Raw genomic sequence first — 23462 nt, 5'->3', positions numbered from 1 at the left:
TTTTTTTTTTTATATAAAACACGTTTAGGTTTGGCATCAAATTCCCAATCAATTCCCAAGTATACCCATAATTCCAAACTAGAATGTGAAAGGCACATATTTGGTTTCTGAGTATTAAAATCAGGAGATAGGGTAATGTATCCTGATGCACATCTTTGGGGGGGAGGGGGAAGAAAATAAAAGAGCATTAATTCCAGCTGTATTTACTTGATACTTGCAGAATGAGACCATTTCTTCAAAACATCCTAAAAGATGGCAGACTTTCTGGGCCACAAGCAAAACTGAACTGTCCTGTGTATGTACAGTAGTGTAAAGGAAATATATCTGTGTATCTTTTCCCTTTTTCCAAATGTACACCATAGGGAAGTATAAATTAATGAATTTAAATACATTGCAATACTATTTCTTTTTTTCCAAATAATTTGAGGGCACCCAGCCTTTAAATGGTTTCCCACTGTTGTCCATGATCTGGCAGTACCACCAGCCATTTGGGTTTTTTTCCAATACCTCCATGCAGACACCTTCTTGAAACCCAGCAGTTTCTTCATCTCCCTCATAATCTGCAATGGAGATATAAATATCTTTAAGGTTATTATGAATGAACTGGGATTTTTCAATGGGCTTTGGCCTGACAGTGGACACTGGAATTCCATTGCGGTCAGTTGGTATGTAAGAGGCATTATCTGACCCTTCAGAGCCCAATCGACCATCATGTTTTACTTTAGACTCATTCATTTGGGATTGGGCAGCACTGAAAGATGAATTACGACGTACAGCCCTCAAATGATCTGTGGCAGAAAGAGACTCATTCCTACGCAGGGAACAAGGCAGATTATTATCCTTGGGGGGTGGAGAAACAAACACTGACTGTGGTCTCACTGCTAGCTGTCTAACTCCATTTCGCAATTTGACAGGCCCAGATGTTTTGGAAAAGCCCCCAGGTGGCTTATTAGGAATAGGGGGTGTTGTTCTTTTGTTCTGGTTGATAGTATTCAGTGCCTGGACCTTCTTCTCTATTTTCTCCAAGCTATTGGATTTGCTTTCATTTCTTCTGTTTCTTGCCTGTGATATGTTGGATGTGGTATCTGCTCCACTGGAAGTGTTTTCTTGTTGCTGGTTATCAAAAAGCATCAGATAATGAGAAGGAGCCCACCCTTCTATTTCTCCATATTTCAAATACCACCATCCACTTGACTGCTTTTCCAATACTTCCACTTCTATTCCAGCAGGGAAACTGATTTCAGAATCTTGAACTTTTTGATAAGAATCAGTAGTTATATATAGACATTTTGAGGGGTTGCTTTCATTCTCTGTTTTGGCTAGCTGACTGGCATAAAATAAGGTATGGGAAGGGGACGTAATAAATTCTGCAGAATTTCTTCTGAAAGACTCTTCTGAGTTTCCAGAAATTGCCTGAGGTGGACTTTCAGACTCTTCACTTCTTGAACCTTTAAGTCCACCTCTGAGTTGCCCAGTTGGTCTCAGATGATGACGTAAAGTACTGATGTTCATCATTTCTTGACTTTGAGAATCTGCTTTGTTCAGAAATGGTTTTGGCCTCACCATTGGTTTTGCTCTGCTAGACATGAGCTCTCCAGTATCCCTTTTTGTGCTTGATTTGGGTGTACTACTTAGGCCAGCATCTGAGGCTGATCTTGGCTTTGTCTCCTCGTTATGACTGTAATGAGACTTCCCAAAGTTTGTTTGAATATTTTTGGGCTTCAGAAAGGAGGATTTAGGAGAAAGTGAATGTGGAGAATTTCTTTGGATCAAAGATAGTGAGGAACTTCGAGAATCGGAATCTCCACTAGATTCCTTGCTTGACAGTGCATCTTCTATGTAAGGTCTAAAGCCTTCATTTTCATAGATTGTTTCCTCTTCATGAGGCACATCATCAGAAGACTCTCCAACTCGGAATTTTGCTCTTTGGAGAGATGATCCAGAGGATGGTTTTGGAAGGTGGAATGAGCTTTTGTCTGAGTTACCATCTTCTCCTTGGCTCAGTTCTGATTCTGAGTCATGACCAAAAGCAGGCACATCATACTCTGGTTCCTCATATCTCTGCTTGTGTGGGGAATCTTGGCCATCTCCTGAAGCTGTGGTACTAGCAGCTGTTACTTCTTCAGAATCCTTTACTTTATTAGGAGGAGCAGGGGGAGGAACTTTGGGCCTGGTCAGAGTACTTGTTCGCTTATTTAAATTGGGTTTCTTCCTTTTATCAATATATGATGCTGGAGCCCAGCCTTCTTTTTCTCCAATCTGGACATACCACCAGCCCCCAGAATTCTTGTCAATAACCTAGAGAAGGATTAAATCATAAATTAAGTATGGATGCAAAACCATTAATACATGTTTTAATCCAAGCTTCTCTTTGATTTTTGCTCATTGTATGACAACTATCCATCATTGACTCATTTCCTATTTTAGTCTTACCTCTGCTTTTTGTCCTCCATGAAAGCTTATTCCATCAGCAATACAAGACTGGAACTCTGCAATAGTATAATATTCAACTTCCACTGAGGGTGGCTCAGGAGGTTTAGGTAGTTGAAAGCCCTGTGACAATAAACAGTGACACAGAGATTAATTAAACATGTCAGAGAACAAGGGAAGATGACATCTAAAATCAAATTATTAGAAATATACTTGCAAGAGACAAATGAATATAAATTGTGGTTGCTGAAACTCCCTAAGCAAGAAAATCAATGTGACATCAGTAGTGGCACATCCAACCAAAACCAGAATTGGACAACTCATTGTGGCCAACTCACCTCAGCTGACTCACCCTGGCTGTCTCTCTGCGGCCAATTTACTGTGGGACAACTTGCCACAGGACAATTCAATGCGGGATAACTCAAAGGATAAGTAGAATTGCAGCTCACCTGAGCTTTGGAACCTCTAACCGGAGAAGGTTCAAACCTAAAGCAAGACAAGGCACATTGCAATTGACTTGTCCCTCTCTTGAGTTACTCTGCATTGAATTGTCTCATGGCAAGTTGTCCTGCGGCCAGTTGGCTGGGGTGTCCTAGACCCATTTAAAAGTTCTACTGGTCAGAATTGGAAATGTTGGTAGTTGTATACAAAACACTGAAGAGCACAGTATTGGGAAAGGCTATCTTAAATTCTGTTAACTCTGATATATACTAAATTGCCATATTTTTGAATAAAGAACACACAGTAGAATCTGCATACCACAAAATTTATGAATATGAAGCTGGAGCTTCACTTTAGCACTTTAGTGGAAAGATTCAAAATAAGTTTGACTAATACTCTAATAATACTCTAATGTTCTTGTACCCCTCATATAAAATCATTAGCAATACCATAGCGATAAAACTTTATAGGGATCTACTTAACTGTCATCATAGATGAATTCAATCACCCAGCTCATAATACCTTATGATAAAAAAAACCTATTAATGTACCACTTGTTTCCCTAATTGCTTAGTGGAGAAACCAAGGGCTGGTTTCCTGTACTTAAGCTCTAAGTATTAGGCAACATGTTTGTGTAATACTAAATATTTAGTGACTTAAATATAAAAACAAGATCACTACTCACCAAACTAGATTCTCTTCTTGGAGGAGGTTTCATACGCAGATTTGGCGAACCTTCATAAAGAAGGAATATTTCTAAATTATTGTCAGTAAAATTGTAAGCAAAAGGGTAAAAAGTGATTTATTAAGATGCTTATTAACTCTAAGTCCAGAAGTTTCCCCCGCCCCCACAAAAATATTCTAATAGCCATAGTATTTAAAAAACCTAAGCAGATGAAAAGCATCTGCTCTACAGGACGTTTCAGTACAGACCATAATAATATATTTCTTGTACTGTTTTACTTGGACTTGCAGACCTGGAAAATGGGCTTTTTCAACAATTCTAATATTTTTAGATGTTCAAGTAGTAAACAGGCAATGCTTTTTTTTTTTTTTTTTTTTTTATCCAAAAAGTTTTTATTGGTCAAAAAAGGTTTATACAAATACATATCAGGTATGGTAAATTTTCATTTTTCTTATACAAGATAAGAATTTTACTCAAAATTTTAAACACATACAACAGCCATATGGCAAGCAGGTGATACGAAGTAGCTAAGTTTATCAATCTTACATACGCAATAAAGAAGGGTCAAGAATAATCAGAATATCATACAAAGGAGAATAAGGAAAACCAACACAATACCAAATATCATTGTCACTTCCTAGTTTTGGATCTCAGAACTCTGGGTTCAGCCTGACCCAACTCCAGGGCCGCAACAGCGGCAGCCGCCTCCTCCCCATGGTCTATAACCTCCCCTTCTTCAACTCCTGGGTCATCTAATTCCAGGAGGGCTTTGTGTTCCTCCACGTAGGCCGCAGCCTCCGCAATTGTGTAAACAGGCAATGCTTGAATCAACATGCCAGTATTATTATTTCAAATTTATAAAGCAAATATGACTTGACCATTTTAAGTTATCAATCTTAGTCCTATATTTGTACAAAGGCAATTTTCAAAAAATAAATCTGTATGCAACATATTACTTTAATTTAAGAGGCTTATTATCAAAGAAGAATAACCATGATCAGGTTCTTTAAGATGAAGATACAGATACATTACCAGACAGGCAAAAAACCTTTCCATATGCTATTAGGGAGGACAAAGATGGATAAAAAATGTAGAAAAATGCAGGTAGTCTTCAGTTTATGACCACAATTGAAACAAAAATTGCAGTTGCTAAGCAATGCAGTTAAAAGAGTTATCATGTAACCAGGTTAATTTTATGATCATTTTTAACCATTGCTGTGGTAAAATTGCATGGCTTAACACAATTGTGAAGTGAATCTGGTTTCCCTAATTGCTCAGTCATAATTACATGACTTCAAGACACTGCAACCATCAGTGTGACAGTTTTAACTTTGAGAATGGGTCCCAACCCACTTTTCCTGAGACAGTCATAATGGCAACTATGAGGCAGCACAAGATGGCTTTACGCTGACACATAACTCTGAACCATCATTAAACGAATGATCATAAGTTGAGGATTATCTGTACCTCAAGATTCAGATCTGTGGAAAAATGTACAGTCTGTTCCAAAAAGGCAAAACACTATATCCAAAATCAAAGAAATAATGCCTCATATTTATCTGGACTGAAGTTTGATTTAGTAGTTTCATTCCATACACATAAAAAGAAGAATGCTTATTAATATAGTGATTACACCATATTTTATAGTTATGCGTGATCTTAGGAGCTCTATGCAGTTGTAGAATAATGTGTCAGGTGAAAATTTAACATTATTTAACCAAATGCTGTAAAATAATGGGTCACTAGTCTCCAAATATCATTTTCCAGAATATGGTTATCAAAACAGAAGCAGAATGAAATAGATTCTGAAAGGGACTTGGTAAAGGACTGTATGATAAAGTGGGCACAAAATTTTCAGGAGCCAATATTATTGGAAACTTGGGGAAAAATTTGGGTTAGAAATGTTAAATTCACGCAGGCACAGAATCTGAGGGAAAATTTTTATAAAATGTTTTATAGATGGCACTTAGATCCTAAGAAATTATCATGTATGTACCCAGATATGCAAGCAAAATGTTGGAGATGCAATTGTGATGATGCTACATATTTTCATATTTGGTGGAATGGAAAAAATGGATTGACTATATTCAAAGAGTTATCAGACTGTTTTTGAATGATTATGATGTATTATTTTTGATTGTTTTCGGGGGAAGTTAGGAATTGATGATTGTAGGGGTATAATTAAGTTGGGACGAAATTTTTTTTTGGATATGTTTGTTTTATTTTTAACTATACCTTGTGCTCGTTCCGGGAAGTCGGGGGAGGGTTGTGAAGGGAGGGGAGGGAGGTGGGGGGAAAGGGGGAAAAAATTTTCTGTAAAACTTTTTGAATTAAAAAAAAACCAGAAGCAGAAAGACTCAAATGCAGTGCCTACAGCTAACACATCAGAAGGACACAAGTCCAGAAATATATTATGATTGATTGCCAAAATCTGCTAATAGGTTTTAATAAATTAAAATGCTGGTACACTACTTTTCCCTGGACAAGCAATTGAAAACCATAAACTAGATTAAAATGGCTATAATTTCAATTATTTACTTACTAATGAAATTTATATAGCCACCTATGTTACCCAAGGCAATTCTGGCCAGCGCACAACAATATATAAAAAAAATGTAAAAACAGCAAATATAAATATAAAATACCATAATAATAAATAAGCTAAAAATGAAAAAAATATTGACAGTCCTTGTTTCCAATACTGTGGTTTTTTGGGGGGATTAGGGTTGGGTGGAGATAAAATCATATGGATTGTTGCTGACCTCAGAGTGTGTGTGTGTGTGTGTGTGTGTGTGTGTGTGTGTGTGTGTGTGCGCGCACGTGCGTGCATGCTCATACTTATGCACCTACATATATGCAGATTATTCCCCACTGTGGAAAGATATGCAAAAATCAATAGTCCTGACAGATGAAAAAGTTGCAGCTTTTTTCACTATAGACTTAAAGATTACTTTTCTAGGTAAGTTTTATATGGAATGTGCTACCTATTATGCCCATTGTGTCCATTTATTCAAGAATTAGATTAATAGATTGATTATATGGCAAATCTATGTGCTTTGTGCCTATATATACCTTGCATGGAAACAAGCTAGGAAACTGGATATGAAGAAGCAGTATACCAGCTGATCAGAAGGGGGCATCATGGGCCTTTCGAAAAAACAGTAATTACTCTTATATACCCAAACCCTGCAGTCTATTATAGATCTTGGAGGTTTAGATGTAGGATTAATGCTGAGGTAGGGTGTAGGATGGCAACCTACAGTCCACAGTGAAGGCAGTTTCTTAGCAATATATCACTTTAGCTTGAAATAACTAATATTTGTGTGTGTGTGTGTGTTTGTGCGTGCATGGGTGTATGTGTGTAGGAGAGAGTGAGCAGAATCATGCTATATCTTAATCTTAAAGCTATCTTAAAACTACTCTCAAATTCAAATGTACACAGTCCTAGAAATAAAAAAAGGCATAGAATGGGTGACAATGAACAACTAATGGCCGTTTAATTCACGTAGCAGCACAGGAAACAGTTTAGGAAAGTAATCAATAGCTCGTATCACACACTAGTGCCAGTCACAGTGTGTAGCTTATTACTGTCTATCTGAATAAGAATTCTGAAATTTGGACTGTAGCTACAGCAGGTTCCAAGGAATGATAGAAGAGAATATTATTGAAGAGTTGTAGGATTAGAGCTACAACCTTACATTAATTTATCACAGAATTAAACGGGGCTGAGTAATTGCACATTTATATGCAGAACAATATGCATATCTCAACTTCATATAAACTTGGGATGCAGATTCCCATGTAAAGTATATGTAATCTTACATGTTACAAAAAAATTGCATGCAAAGGAGCAGTACTGCCCAAACTAATTCATTTTTGTATAAGTGTTTTTAAGATTTTAAACTCGTGAAGAGATGAAATGAAAAGAACTAAATTAAATTTGGAAAAATTAACAGCTGAGAAGTATCAGAATGGACAGATGCATTCAAGAGGCAGTAAAATGTTTAAGCCATAAGCCCTCTAACTCTTCCAAACCGCTGCATTCTCAATTTACAGTTCCATTTTATCTGTGTTTCTAAGCGATAAGCTTTGCGAGTAGGAAAGTTATAAGATCATTGTGGTCTTACTTATCTGAGCTCTTTGTGGAGCAATCCGTGCTATGGCAGGTGATCCCTGCACCTGCTTTGAAATCTGCTTGTCTTGGGTCATCATGAAATTGCCATTGGAGTCATTGCATAAGATGGGCAAGCTTATTTCTTTCTTGGCAACATGCGATTCTGTCGTTTCAATTTCTGACTGAGTTTCCTTGTCACTGGAAGATTTCTTGTTCAGCAAGTTGCTGATCTCCATGATGTTTCCTATAATTTCCACTGGTCCTGTGAGATTCTTTTTCCGAATGGGAAGCTCATCTTTTGCTTTCTTCAAATATGATGCTGGGGCCCAGCCTTCTTTGTCTAAATATCTGGAAATACAAAAAATGATTGAAGTTTAACTGCTTACACCATAAATACATAATGTGGTGCAGAAACTGAGTTAGCATTACAGATAGTCTTCAACTTACAACAGTTTGTTAAGTGATAGTTTAATGTTACAATGCCACTGAAAAAATTGACTTATGACTGTTTTTCACATTTACAACCATTGCAGCATGGTCACTTGCTGCAAAATTCCGATTCTTGGCAACTGACTCATATTTATCACAGTTGCAATTTTCCAGGGTCATGTGATCACCTTTTGCAACCTTCTGACCATGAAAGTCAAATGGGAAGTAGATTCACTTAACAACCGTGCTACGAACTTAACAACTGTGGCAAGAAAAGCCATAAAACAGGGCAAAACTTACTTAAGAAACGTCTTCATTAGCAACAGAAATTTTGGGCTCAATTATGGTCATACATTGAGAACTACCTGTATAAATATGTTTGAAAAGATGATTAAAATACTTAAAAATAGCAAAACTATTAAATAATCTAACCTGGTTTCCTCTAATTATTTTCTTATATTGTTCCAGTTTGATGACTAGGAACATTTCTATAAATGATATTTGTCACGTCTCTATCATGCTTCTCCTCCAAAACTTTAAGGAAGCTGCTAAGAGGTCATTTTCATCTTATCTTTACAAAGAAGAAACTCTGTATACAGGCAGGAACATTTTTATAGGCATTGTATAACCAAGCAAGATATTGCCTTAGTCTTTGATTCAGGAACTCTACATTCTAAACCATTAAAAATATAACCATATAAAATGATAGCAGTACAATATTAATATATTACCAAAGATTTGGAAGTACAAGTAGTCCTTCACTTATGACCACAATTGAATCCAAAGTTTCTGTTGTTAAGTGAGACATTTGTTAAGTGAGTTTTCCCCTATTTTACAACTTTTCTTGCCACAGTTGTTAAGTGAATCACTGCAGTTTATAAGTTAGTAACCTGGTTGTTAAGTGAATCTGGCTTCCTCATTGACTTTGCTTGTCAGAAGTTTGCAAAAAGATGTTACCATGACTCTGAGGCACAAGAAAGGTCACTAATATGAACCAGCTGCCAAGCATCTGAATTTTGATCTTATGATCATGGGGATGCTGTAAAGGTCGTAACTATGAAAAATGGTTGTGCCATATTTTTCAGTGCTGTTGTAACTTTGAACAGTCACTAAACAAGCTGTTGTAAATTGAGGATTTCCTGTATCAGAGCAGAGAAGCAGATCTTGAGAATCGCTGCTTACTCAAAATAAAATATTAGTAATTTAAATTAATTCTTAAGTAAATCTTCAAGAATCCCACTTTGAAACAGGGAGGAAAAAAAATTATTAGTTTTTATTTCTAGAATTTTAAATCAATATAAAAGAAGGACCTATTTTGAATCAAAGCTAAATAGGCAGTTCAGCCCCAGAAATATTTAGTTCAGAAGCTAATCTCAGAGTTTCACGTTTATTAAAGACAGAAACTTTAAAAAAGAACGTATTTCAGAAATACAGAAGAAATTAATCAGCAATTATTAAAAAGCATGTTATCCTGGCCAACTGAATAACATTATTCACACTCTGGAAGATAAGAGTCTTGAAGAATCATGAACACCAACTAGCTTCAGAAGACATGATAAAAAGACTCCTTAATTTCACAGCACATTGACAGACTTAGCCATAGTTAAAGGAAGATGCTTGAACAAATTAAATCCAAAGATGCTAGGGAATTCCTAGAAGCTTGGCACTCAGACAAATCAGCCATGAGTAACACATAAAGATAAATGCAGCCGCGCGGGTGATAGAGGGAGCACCTCGTGGCTCCCATATAACACCGCTCCTGAGTGGGCTGCACTGGCTTCCGGTGGTCTTTCGGGTGCAATTCAAGGTGTTGGTTACCACCTTTAAAGCGCTCCATGGCTTAGGACCGGGCTATTTACGGGACTGCCTACTGCCACAAGCAGCCTCCCATCAACCTGTGCGCTCCCACAGGGAGGACCTCCTTGGGGTGCTGTCGGTGAAACAATGTCGACTGGCGACCCCCAGGGGTAGGGCCTTCTCTGTGGGGGCTCCTGCCCTCTGGAACGAGCTGCCTCCGGGGCTTCGCCAACTCCCCGACCTTCAGACCTTCCACCGTGAGCTGAAGACTCTTTTATTCCATTGAGCTGGGCTAGACTGATTAAGTAATTTTAAATGGGGTTTTAGTTTTTTGTATTAATTAGTTTTTTAATATTTTGGCCATTATTTATACAAATTTTTAGTCTGTTTTTAATGTGTATTTATTGTATCTTTTAAATTGGCTGTTAACCGCCCTGAGTCCTTTGGGAGAAGGGCGGTATACAAATGCGATAAATAAATAAATAAATAAAGAATACTTATATACCATTCAAAAGAAACCATTAAAAAAGGGAAACAAAAAGATCGGAATATCCCCTAGCCAGCAATCAAAGTAGGAAAGTAGAAAGTAGGAAAAAAAGTAGGAAAAGCAATACTGGGATACAATCCCCAAAATGACAGAATGATCTCAGTCCGAATCCAAGGCAAACCATTCAATATCACAGTAGTTCAAGTCTATGCCCCAATCACTGGTGCTGAAGATGAAATTGACCGGTTCTATGAAGCCCTACAGCACCTGACAGAATTAACACCAAAAAATGATGTCCTTATCATCATGGGAGATTGGAATGCTAAAGTAGGAAGCCAAAATACAACCGGAATAACAGGCAAGTATGGCCCTGGAGTACAAAATGAAGCAGGGCACAGGCTGATAGAATTCTGTCAACATAATACAATGGTCATAGCAAACACTCTTTTCCAACAACCTAAGAGACGACTCTACACATGGACATCACCAGATGGTCAACACAGAAATCAGATTGACTATGTGCTCTGCAGCCAAAGATGGAGAAGCTCTATACAGTCAGTAAAAACAAGACCAGGAGCTGACTGTGGCTCAGATCATGAGCTTCTTCTTGCAAAATTTAGGCTTAAACTAAAGAAAGTAGGGAAAAGCACCAGGCCACTCAGGTATGAACTAAATCATATCCCTGATGAATAGACAGTAGAGGTGACAAATAGATTTAAAGAATTAGATCTGATAGACAGAGTGCCTGATGAACTATGGACGGAGGTTCGCAACATTGTACAAGAGGTAGCAACTAAAACCATTCCAAAGAAAAAGAAATGCAAGAAAGCAAAATGGCTGTCTGAGGAAGCTCTGCAAATAGCTGAGGAAAGAAAGGAAGCTAAAAGCAAGGGAGAAAGAGAAAGATACACCCAGTTGAATGCAGAATTCCAGAGAATAGCTAGAAGAGATAAGAATGCATTCTTAAATAAACAGTGCAAAGAAATAGAAGAAAACAACAGATTAGGGAGGACCAGAGATCTATTCAAGAAAATTGGAGATATGAAGGGAACGTTTCATGCAAAGTTGGGCATGATAAAGGACCAAAATGGCAGGGACCTAACAGAGGCAGATGAGATTAAGAAGAGGTGGCAAAATTACACAGAAGAACTATACAAGAATGAGCTTAACATCCCTGATAACCACGATGGGGTGGTCACTAACCTTGAGCCAGACATTCTAGAATGTGAAGTCAAATGGGCCTTAGGAAATCTGAGCAACAACAAAACTAGCGGAGGAGACAGTATTCCAGTTGAGCTATTCAAAATCTTAAAAGACGACGACACCCAATTTGTCAGCAAATTTGGAAAACTCAACAATGGCCACAGGATTGGAAAAGGTCAGTTTACATTCCAATTCCAAAGAAAGGCAATGCCAAAGAATGTTCAAACTATCGCACCATTGCACTCATGCTAGTAAGGTTATGCTTAAAATCCTACAAGCTAGGCTCCAGCAGTATGTGGATCAAGAACTACCAGAAGTACAGGCAGGATTTCGTAGAGGCAGAGGAACTAGAGATCAAATTGCCAACATATGCTGGATCATGGAAAGAGCTAGGGAGTTCCAGAAAAACATCTACTTCTGCTTCATTGACTATGCTAAAGCCTTTGATTGTGTGGATCACAACAAATTGTGGCAAGTTCTTAAAGAGATGGGCGTACCAGACCATCTTATTTGTCTCTTGAGAAACCTGTATGCGGGTCAAGAAGCAACAGTGAGAATTGGACACGGAACCACTGATTGGTTCAAAATTGGGAAAGGAGTCCGGCAAGGCTGTATACTATAACCCTACCTATTTAACTTATATGCAGAACACATCACGAGAAAGGCGGGGCTAGATGAATCAAAAATTGGAATTAAGATTGCCGGAAGAAATATCAACAACCTCAGATATGCAGATGACACCACTCTAATGGCAGAAAGCAAAGAGAAACTAAAGAGCCTCTTGATGCGGGGAGGAGGAGAGTGCAAAAGTTGGCTTGAAACTCAACATTAAGAAAACTAAAATCATGGCATCCGGCCCTCTCAATTCCTGGCAGATAGATGGGGAAGAAATGGAGGTAGTGATAAATTTTATTTTCCTGGGCTCCGCAGGATCACCGCAGATGGGGACTGCAGCCAAGAAATTAAAAGACACTTGCTCCTGGGGAGGAAAGCTATGGCAAATCTAGACAGCGTACTAAAAAGCAGAGACATTACCCTGCCAACAAAAGTGCATATAGTCAAGGCTATGGTTTTCCCAGTTGCAATGTATGGCTGTGAAGGTTGGACCATAAGAAAGGCTGAGCGCCAAAGAATTGAGGCCTTTGAACTCTGGTGCTGGAGAAGACTCCTGCAAGTCCCTTGGACTGCAAGGCGAACAAACAAGTCAGTTCTAGAGGAGATCAACCCTGACTGCTCTTTAGAAGGCCAGATCCTGAAGATGAAACTGAAATACTTTGGCCACCTAATGAGAAAGAAGGACTCACTGAAGAAGAGCCTAATGCTGGGAAAGATTGAGGGCAAAAGAAGAATGGGATGACAGAGAATGAGGTGGCTGGATGGAGTCACTGAAGCAATAGGCATGAGTTTAAATGGACTCCAGAGGATGGTAGAGGAAAGAAAGGCCTGGAGGAACGTTGTCCATGAGGTTGCGATCGGTCGGACACAACTTCACAACTAACAACAACAGCAATCAACATTCTAGATAAACAGGGATGAATACCAGGATTAACACAGAACAATCAAACAATAAACAAAACTCTAATCAATGAACTTCCAATTCAAATAATCAATAAGTAAACAAAAGTCTAATCAAGGAACTACCAAGAAGAAAACAACATTCCCACCAACATTGATAGGGCAAGCTACTGTATATAAATAGAAAGAAAACGCCACACCCTTCTAGCACAAAAGATGTTACCTAGTCTAAGAATGAAATGTCTACAAGAAAACAACCAAGCTCAGAGAGTACCAAAGACTCCATAGATAAGAATCAGCAACTCTATAGCAGCCTCTTGACAACTCCAAGGACAACAAGGAGAGATTTTCCTGTAAAAATCACAGGCCCTGGTGTGAAGCTTAAAGGACTAAGGCTGAGAGACAACTACTTTGAGGAAATGCAAAGTTGTTCATGGAAGACAGTAGGCACTATTTTGTGATTTCATCTAAAAACTCCTCACATTTTCTTGCTCAAACCTGTGAAAGAAAACAACAAAAACAATGTGACTGGCTAATGGAAAGTCTCCTCTTACTTCCTGAATTCCAAAAGAAAAAAAAAACTGCTCTCTTTCATGCAGTGACTATTAACAGAATTAGTTTCATTTTAAACATATCTTATGTTGTCAGTGCATATAGACCCGACAAATGAATCAGTCACACAGATTCAGTGAAGCAGCTGTGTTTTTCTTTTGAAGTTTTCCAGAATCTTTTCATTTCAGCTGAAAGATTAGAAAATGAGATCTGCAAAAAGAAAAGCAAGTCAGAATAGGATTTAGGAGTAAGCCTAGGCCAGCACACCCAGGACTAGCACATTTGACAAAGAACTTATGAAGTCGCAGTATTCCTAAGAAGCCCAGCTTGGCACTAAAAAGCAGCCTGCTTCTACTTCCATGTCATTTTTTTATTTTTTTTTTATTTTTGTCACAACATTATATACAAGCACATATAATGAAGGAAAACAATAGGACAGGAACAGTAGGCACTTTTGTGCATTTATGCACATCCCTTATGCACGTCACTTATGCATGTCATCTCAGGAAATGGCTGTGCAAGTAGTGTTCCAGTGGCCCTGTAGGCCAGGAGTCTCCAACCTTGGCAACTTTAAGACTTGTGGACTTCAACTCCCAGAATTCAGCTTTGCTGGCTGAGGAATTCTGGGAGTTGAAGTCCACAAGTCTTAAAGTTGCCAAGATTGGAGACTCCTGCTGTAGGCAACATAATTTTTGTTAGGATCAAGGCACTCTAGCTGTGACAAAATCAAAGAGGACGATCCAATCTAGAAACCCAAAACTTCAGGGTTCCATATCTTCCTTCTCTGCACAATTCAAAAACGTCCAAGTCTATATGGTGGACAGTAGAACAATCATGGATAGCATATCATGCAGCCTTCTTGATATCTTTCCAATAAATGACACTGGACACAATCCACCTCCTTTATTAAACATGTGATCTTATTGGACAAATTAGCCATTAGTTTTCATAGCTAGCTTTTATGGAAAACTTGAAGTACATGTTAATGCAACAACTATTAGTCAATTTTCTGAACAAGTATAGAAAAGAAAAAAATGAGAAAAAAAGAGGATCTTTTTCTTGTTCTGAAAGTGGAATATAATTAGAGAACTGCAACAAAGTGGAGCAGAAAAAAGGGGCTAATTATGTTTCTATCCAAATATCCACTAATGTTTTAATGCTCTTTGAAGATAAAACTCAATATTCCAACCATATTACTAAAGGAAAAAGGCAAATGGTCAAAATTGCCTCTGCTTGAGCATTTTCTTTCCCTTTTAAAACATCTGCTTTCCAGTTCCAGAACACTGGAATTATTCCAGAGGGAAGGAAACCAGGAAGGGAGTGGAAGGGGAGAAAAGTGAAAATCAGAACAGAATCAGCATTTTGTATTTATATTTAAGGAGGAGAATATTAAGAGTTTAAGGTGGAACTTGCTACACCATTATTTCTACTGGTTCCTCATGTGGCACCTAACTCACCATTATAAAAAAAATTCTTACAAGTACTTATAGCAATTACCTACCCAGTTAGCAGAAATCTTCTACTGATCATCAGTTTTCAAAGCTACTTGTGATGCCATAATGTATGTCCTTTTCAGTGTCCTTATTTTCCCTAGCAAAATTTCATGTAATCTTTTATGAATCTCTGTCACTATCTCTTTAGTGGATGAAGGAAAGCATAGCAGAGGATGGGATACAGAGCCATAAGAGAAGAGAACTAAGAGCGCAAGAATTTCAGTATTTGTGGCTCTACCGGATGTAAGAAATATATAATAAATATAATGAAATATTTACATCCTTTACATTTACATTTGGGTATATCTGGCATTTGTTGTTTTGGTGCTGCTTTTAGAAGCATCACATTCATAATCTAAATAGAAAACTCCTATCCTTGATTAGCCTACAAAAAATTCCTTCTCATTAATTCAACTATGACACTAGAGGAAGAGAATAGGAATTTCATATCTCAGAATAATTTAAAGAATCAGTTTGCATTACCGAGCTGAAAGAAAATGTGAAGCAAAGCACATTCTTCACAGCTGTTCGTGAAGTTTATTATATTTGGGTAGCAATGAAGTCTGAGCTGCTGGTCACAATACATTGCCCTGGGGTAAACCTCTTTAACTGGCTAACATTATGCAAAGGAAAGAGGTTGGATTAAATAGACCTTATGCAGATCTAACTTCTACTTGAATTAATTCTAGATAGGCTTTTCCTGTCTGCGTTATTACAGTCCAAGATACAAAGTATACTGTACATTTTCAAGCCTCAAATAATATGAGAGTAGCTTTGCCATTCGGTTTTAAACTGACCTTTCAAGTTTTGACACCCACAAACTATTTTAAAGACCAATAACAGGCTAAGTTAAATCTCAGAAATTATGTGTGAATAAAAAATATTTTTCATTATACTATTAAGTCAGCTGAAGTAGTCTTTAAGTCATACCAGAGGCGACAAACTTTGACAGGGTGTTATTTAGGGAATGGCTTATTTAGACCTTCTCCACCTTCCACCCTCAATTTAGTGATTATATAAACATAACAATCTCTGTTGGAAAAAAGTCTGAATGTAAAATTGCCAACATGATATATTTTCATCATGGGAGTTTTTAATAAAATAGAAGAATAGCAGCAAAAACATTGGTGTTCTTTTTTTCTTTATCTTCTTTGTAAGGAAGAACAATATCCTTTTCCTTTATCGTTTCCCGTAAAAGCAAGCTCTTCCCTTCCCCCCTCCCCCAAACCACCAGATATATCAATACACACACACATATATATACAGTGGTACCTTGATACTTGATTGCTTTAAAAGTTGTAAAAATTCTTTACTAGAAAACATGGATAGGGCAAGCTAGAAATTTAATTCATTTTATCTGAACAGGATATGTGGGATTTTCAAGCATTCCATCTATATTAGTAGCTAAGAGAGCAGGATACAAAATGACATTCTCTATGTATTTTCAAGGTTGGTATAAGAAAAAGACAAACATGGCTTATTTTTAGACTGCAATGTGAACAATCAGAGGGGATGAAAATTCTAATTATAATATCAAAATTCTTATAGTGTAGTCATCTTAAGTGAAAATACTGAATACTTTAAAGCTCTGTTAGGTTTAAGATAAAATAAAATTTGCTAGTACAAAATCAATTTTTAAAAACAAAAAGGGAATTCAAAACTAAAATCAGAGAGAGTTGATGACATTGTTTTTCCTCCTGCAAATGCTGTGCACTCTGCTCCTGCACCCTTGGCTTTGGATTAAAGTCCAGAGAATGATTTAAAGAGAGAAGAATGCAGAGCTGACACAAGGCCAACCATTCTCTGCTCACAGTGTTAAGAGTCTACTCCCACTCTATCAGCTTTCCTTTATTGTTGATGGAAAAGTTAATAGTGAAGATGTTACAGTCACTATGTTTATAGATCACAGATCTCAGTATGTTTCCATTATTCAAACCAGAGGTGTTGTAAGATGGTCAAACTTCAAAAGCAAATGACAAACTATGAAATGTATCTATTTTATATGCAAAGTAAAATGAACAGAAAATAATCCAGAGGTTGAAATGGGCCACCCAGAAGAAGGTTCTGTAATAAAGGCAACCCTTTATTAAAGGTCTACTTAAAGCCATTGAAGAGCCAGGTTTCCAGGCTTCTTGATCAAGTATATTCTTTTCTCCATTTGAATTATAGTGATTTTACTTAATAGTTGAACTGCAAAGCTGCAGTCTTTTATCACTCTTTGGGAAAAGACCCAGCTAAATTCTGTAGGATATTTCAAAGAACATAAGGAATCAAAAGTATTAGGATCAGTTTGTAAACCTGGCTATTACAGTTAATACTGAATAATTTTATATTTTTGTGTGCTTTTGATCTTTATTGCATCAACCAGAAATAGAATTTGTGCTGAGCACAGCAAATGCCTACGTGGCATTTAATGTATCTAGAACTATGTCATTAAAAATAAGCCCTGGGTTTCTGTATGGAACTAATCATTTAAAGCTACCAGAAGGAAAGTGTTTGAATTACAGCCAGATTACCTCTTCTCTGCAAAAATTCAGCACATATGCTAGCAGAACATGCTGTTTTTTAAAAAAAACTTCTGTTATAGCTGAATGCAAATTACATACATGTATACACACAAACACAGAGTTCTAAAACTTCCCATAGTTTAAAATATCATATTACAAACCTATGGAACATTGCTTTAATTGGAAAAACTAGGAAAATCCATAGAAAATTTTCTTGGAAAATCCTCTTAACCACCCATCCTTCTTAAATGCAAGAACAGCTATATTTGGTTTTAATTTTTCTCTCCAATTTGTAAAACAGAAGTCTTCTATTCTCTCCCTAGCTGAAGAAAACTACAAACTGTAAATCTTATTTTACATACATTATCAAAATAATTTAACTGGCTTTCATAACATTACTAGCATTTCTTTATTTGAAACATTTTTGGGTCCCATCTTTGTTAGAAATATATAGGATTTTGTTGGAAGCAAAAGGCTTGAACATGCCAAAATGACATTACCTTATGTACCACCATCCTTCCAGGTTCTTTTGAATGACGTCCACAGTGACTCCCTTGTCGAAACTAATTTCATCCTTCCCCTGGCTGCTATATGACTGAATTGTGACATATTTCTCTTCTAGCAAAGAGAGAGAAGACAACATCAGTTAAGATCAAACAGCTGTTTTATCTTCTCTCATTGTGATTTCAAATTATTTTGCAGGCAATTAAAATCCTTGAGCATTGCAGAGGTGGAGTCTTGCTTGTGAGATCATACACCTATTAATTATCATACTGTAAGCATGCCTGTGTCAGCACCATCACCACCGCCCAGCTCCTTTCATGCCAACAAATGAGACAGGGTGTCTAGAGAAGGGGCTCCCCTGCATTATACATATGGTATTGACAAAAATCAAACAAGCTGCCAAAGAAGCAAAGCAGTACTGGAGGAACCTTCTCCAGCTGGCTCCATTTAACACACACATGATTATAGTAACCCTGCATTACTGGAATCCGTACAGTGAAGCTGGAGCATGACCAAAACTCCTTCAACCCAGAGGAACAGACTGAACTATCCTTTTCACACTCCTACAAACAATATCACGTTTCAGTACAAAACAGCCAGGATTTGCTTTTGTTGATTAGATCATACTCTGCTTTCCAGGTTGTCTCTACTCATAAAAGAAAAGCAAGTGTATCTGTTTAACCTTTTTAAAAAATAAAAAATGCTAATTCATTGTTAACCTCCTGGATTGCTTACTGCAGACTATAAACACTTGCACCATCAGGAAAACTCATTCCACACTTTAGTTAACCAGGTTCACAGGAACATTCATCCTTTTAAGCTAGCACTGGTTATATAGACGGAAGGATTTTACATTGATAAGAAGTTGTGAGCCTGAATTTGGACTTTCCATACTGAAGGCATGTAGTCTACCTCTGAAGTATACTTCTGTTAACCTAGGTATTAACATTGACTGGTATTTCTTACAGACCATGATCTTTAATAAAGGCATGATTCTAAGAATCCAGAAACACTCCTCCTGATATTTTTCTTATCAGGACAATTTCTGTCCTCACTTTAATATTTAAAGTGCAAGATCCTTATTTATTATTTATATACCCTATTTTCTACCCAGGGTACTTGAAAGTAGCTACATTATATATTTTCCCAATTCTATAGACCTTATAAGAATTGAAAGAGGGAGAATAAGCCAAGGCTCTGGATAACTGATTGTCTTTACAAATTTGAAGCAGAATTCTTTCACCTTAATCAGAGTTTGGCTTATGCACATAGCTGGTCTGGCAGAAATGGTTGTCCTTCCTACTCCATGAACAGCTTTCAAGAGATGCTGCACAAGTGGTGGAAAGTACTCTACTGAATATGATTATTTTTCCCCTAAGACCTCAAAGAGACACATTTGGAGGTCACCTTTCTTGACAACAATTCTATAAAGAAAGTTGGCTGATCAGCCCAAAGTCACCTAGCAAGCTTTATGGCTAAGTAAGAATTTGAACATGGGCATCCTTAGAAATCACTACATCACACATTTAAGACTATGTGAGGATGGAGACAAACTGACCCAAATCTCTTAGCAGAAGAAGCCTAAATTGTGGAAATTGTATACTGGTACACTGTTGCATATTTCTAGAGCATGTGTCCTAAAATAAGTTATAGAAGCAAAATATCCCCACATTAACTTAACTAATACATCTGGAGATGGTTGAACACTGTGATAACGAAGACTGTAATTGCAACAGACAGATTTCTTATGTAAAATGTTTTTAAAGAAATGAAGGATATTGTTCCAGAGGAAAATAAAGAATTTTAATAGTAGATAGTATGACATCAACTGGATTATTTGGAGCTGCAGAAATTTGCACACAACAAATTAAATAGGAGAACAACCCCAAGGGAAAGGGGTTTGCTATTAGAGCCAATAAAGGAGGATAAAAGCAACCTCATAAAAAATTATCATAAATGGAAGGGATGGGGGAGATTATGAGTATCTGGAGTAGATTAATCTCAGCTGTTTTAAGATTGAAGGATGGTGTATAGGACATAATTAGATATAGTGCAGTTTGCCAGGACTCGTGAGATTCCAGGCCAATTCAGATAACGTAAGGAGTTATTGTGGATGCTTAATCCACCATTATTGCTATAAGGATTTCTCATTTTTAGCCAGGGAATTGAAACTGGTTTAACTTCTTTTGTAACTTGCACATCAGCAAATATGGATTATAGTCAGTAGCACTGGTTGAACCGAGGTGCCTGGCATAATTTGAAGAGTCTTAATACTTATTGACCAGCTGTGAGGTTTTAAATATTGCTAATAAGAGGACAGGAGATAATAGCAATTCGGACAGGATTACTCTTGCTTCCTGTTTACAGTTAGTTTTAACATGCTGTTTTCAGCATCCCTTGTGTTGTGTCTGCGCCCCCCGAGCCAGGTCTGCTGCCAGAAAGTGACTTGGACAGTGAGGGGGAAGGGCTGTCAGGACTTACCTCGGGAGCACCAGCTTGCCTAGCTCAGCTCCAGGAGGAAAGAACATCTCCGTCTGCCTAGAAAACTTATCAGGCACCGGCACCGGGCACCTGTGACAAGGAGTAGGAGGAGAGGGAGGAGGGAGGGCTGCAGGAGCAGTCCAGGAGCAGTCCTGTCAGCTGAGTGACTTGCTGCTGCAGCCTTTGGTTATCGGTTTGCAATTGCTGGAGCAGCTGCTGCAGCTGTTGCATATCCATCTTGCAAAGAAGATGGTTTTGTTTGGGGTAACAGGCAAGATGTTCTGTCCTCCCTCGCCTCCGTCCGAATGATGGCTTAATTAGCCATCACTATCAGCTCTGGCAGCAGAATAGCCAGCATCTGCCAAGAGCCTCCGTTACCTTCCACGACGCTGGTGAGTCACCTAGAAACAAACTTCAGCTCTTAATCAGTGGATTTGCCTGTTACAAAGAGACACAGCAGCTCTGGCTGCCTTTTATATCCTGTGGGATGTGGCTCCATGACTCAGCACTTCCTAGGCCTGCCCCACCCTTGCTTCTGTTGTTCCCTCCTCTCCTGCCTACGAAACCAAGCCTGACTGCCGTCAGCTGGGTCTGCAGGTGTGGCCTGGAGGGGGAAGAGTCAGGGGATGGAGGCCTCGTTATCTCTTCCACCTGGCCTGTTTCTGGCTCCTGGAGTTGAGCCAGGCAAGCTGGTGCTCCCGAGGTAAGTCCTGACGGCCCTTCCCCCTCACTGTCCAAGTCACTTTCTGGCAGCAGGCCCGGCTCAGGGGGCGCAGACACAATACCTTGTGAATCAGCTACTTTCTGTTGCTGGTTAAAAACAAGGAAAACTTGAAAGCCTATTTGAACAGAATCAATCTCAGTTCTTTTCTTTCTGACCATGCTGGCAATGCATTTTAACAAACTGACAACTGTCACTCATTAGAATGGCTGCTTTTGATTTTATATTACAACGAAGGAACTACAGTTACAAGTAGCAAAATTGATAGCTCTGCCCTTTCGAAATATGTACTGTAAACCTCTCATAAACCTTATACACCTCTGGGTTTATACAATTTAGTAAACACATAGGTCTTTCCCATATTCTATTTATCAAACTTAGAAATTGCCCATTTCTCTCACAGAGGTGGTATACAAATAAACATAAAATCTATATGCAAATATTCTGATAAAAATAGTTAAAACAATACAAAATAAAATAAAAAGGCAAGGAGGGACTTCAGGGCACTATCATCTCTAGATACATTTGGCATGATGATTGACCATACTAACTGGAGATGATAAATAGTTATATTCTAATATAACCTGGAAGATCCCACTATAAGGGAAACCTGATAGGATATTTCAAATGCAGCCATATTATAAAACTACTGTGGACCTGTACTAGATCATTTCTCATGACACTAGTGCTCATAGTGAAGTGATACCAACCTGATTCTGAGAGGCAAATGTGTTTATGCAAGGAATATAATGAACATATGGTATAACTTACTTCTTCATACAAATACTACTCTCTCATCCCCTTCAAATGAACTAATGGCATCATCAGGACATTAATATTTCATACAGAGTAAACTGTTTTTCATTATACATCTTTTGGTGGAAAAAGGAAGGAAAAATTAATTCCAAACCAATCTTTATGCACAGCCAATTTTGAAAAGTGTGATATAAAACATAAGCACTTTTGATGAATAATGAGGTGTCAGCTTATCTGTCAAGTGTTCATTTAAATAAAAATATAGTTTCCAACAAAGGATTCAGCAGCATTTTGGAGGAGCTACTACAGCTATTTTAAAGTTCAGAGTAAACCAGTTAAATATTACAATGTTTTATGTGACTCATGTATAATAACATTTTGCCTGTTTTCTAAGCCTCAGTACTTAAGCATAAGGAATTGTCTGATTGTGTAGAGGATATAGGAGCGTGTACATCATCTGACTACTCTGTGTTGACAGGAAAGATTTGAAGAAAGGCTGTTATGATATTCAGCTAAATGGGATACAGTGGTATATGAAGTACTCCACCAAACTGCTGTTTCTGTAATGCACTATCACACTGAGAAGAACTGAGAAAAGCTCTAGACTCAACCTGTGTATCTCCAGATTTTCTTATTGCCTGACTATTACCCTTGGAGAAATGGATTTGGAATGCAAAATTTTGAGAGTTAATAAATTTTCCAACTCCCCTTGTCTCGTGTCTAATGGTTCCTGTCAAAACTGCAATATTTAAAAAGGAAGGCCGTATCAGGAGCAAGAAGAATTTATATAATTCTTAGCAGACATATTGGAGTGACCATTTATACTCTTAAATCCAATGTTCTGCTCATGGCAAAAATCCCAAATCAAAGCATTCCAGATGGCGGCTGTATGGTGTCCACTTAAGCATATCAGCTCAAGGAGAGCCCACTATCTCACACTGTGGTTAGTTCCATTGTTCATCTACTGTTAAATGTTTGTTCCCCCTAAAAAACATAATCTACCTTTCTGTAACTTAAATCCATATTTATATGTATTGAACATTTGGACTAGAAAGCAAAAAGGTTCTGATTCTATGTGACAACCTTTTTGTATTTGAAGGGTATTTCCATATTCTTCAATTATCCTCCAGCTGAAATGTATCTTGAACTTTCAATGTCTCTTCTCAAGACATAGTTTCTAGACAAACGCAGGCATTTTTCTGGAACTGTTCCAATTTCTCTACATCTTTCTTAAAATGTAGTGTCCTAGACAACTGGTGGATAAAGTCTCTCTGGTATGCTTTGAGCTGCACTCTATCTAGTCAATTCCTATGCAGATGATTCCTACAAAGATGACTGAAACGAATT

The 23462-nt window shown here is 37.7% G+C and overlaps 1 protein-coding gene across 8 annotated transcripts in view; it reads right to left on the bottom strand.

Moving 5' to 3' along the window:
* Positions 1 to 261: 261 nt before the first annotated feature.
* Positions 262 to 23462, bottom strand: part of SH3PXD2A (SH3 and PX domains 2A) — a 285932-nt gene continuing 262731 nt past the window's right edge. For all 8 annotated transcript variants that reach the window (XM_058187650.1, XM_058187649.1, XM_058187646.1 and 5 more), the window contains 5 exons: positions 18154 to 18271; positions 7684 to 8018; positions 3557 to 3606; positions 2434 to 2553; positions 262 to 2298 (listed from right to left, as the gene is read on the bottom strand). In XM_058187650.1, the coding sequence (XP_058043633.1) occupies positions 400 to 2298; positions 2434 to 2553; positions 3557 to 3606; positions 7684 to 8018; positions 18154 to 18271 (2522 nt within the window). In that variant the 3' untranslated portion in view covers positions 262 to 399. The remainder of the gene's footprint in view (positions 2299 to 2433; positions 2554 to 3556; positions 3607 to 7683; positions 8019 to 18153; positions 18272 to 23462) is intronic.

Source organism: Ahaetulla prasina, chromosome 6 (genome assembly GCF_028640845.1).
Source record: "Ahaetulla prasina isolate Xishuangbanna chromosome 6, ASM2864084v1, whole genome shotgun sequence".
NCBI lineage: Eukaryota > Metazoa > Chordata > Lepidosauria > Squamata > Colubridae > Ahaetulla > Ahaetulla prasina.
This window is presented reverse-complemented; position numbering and strand designations above follow the sequence as displayed.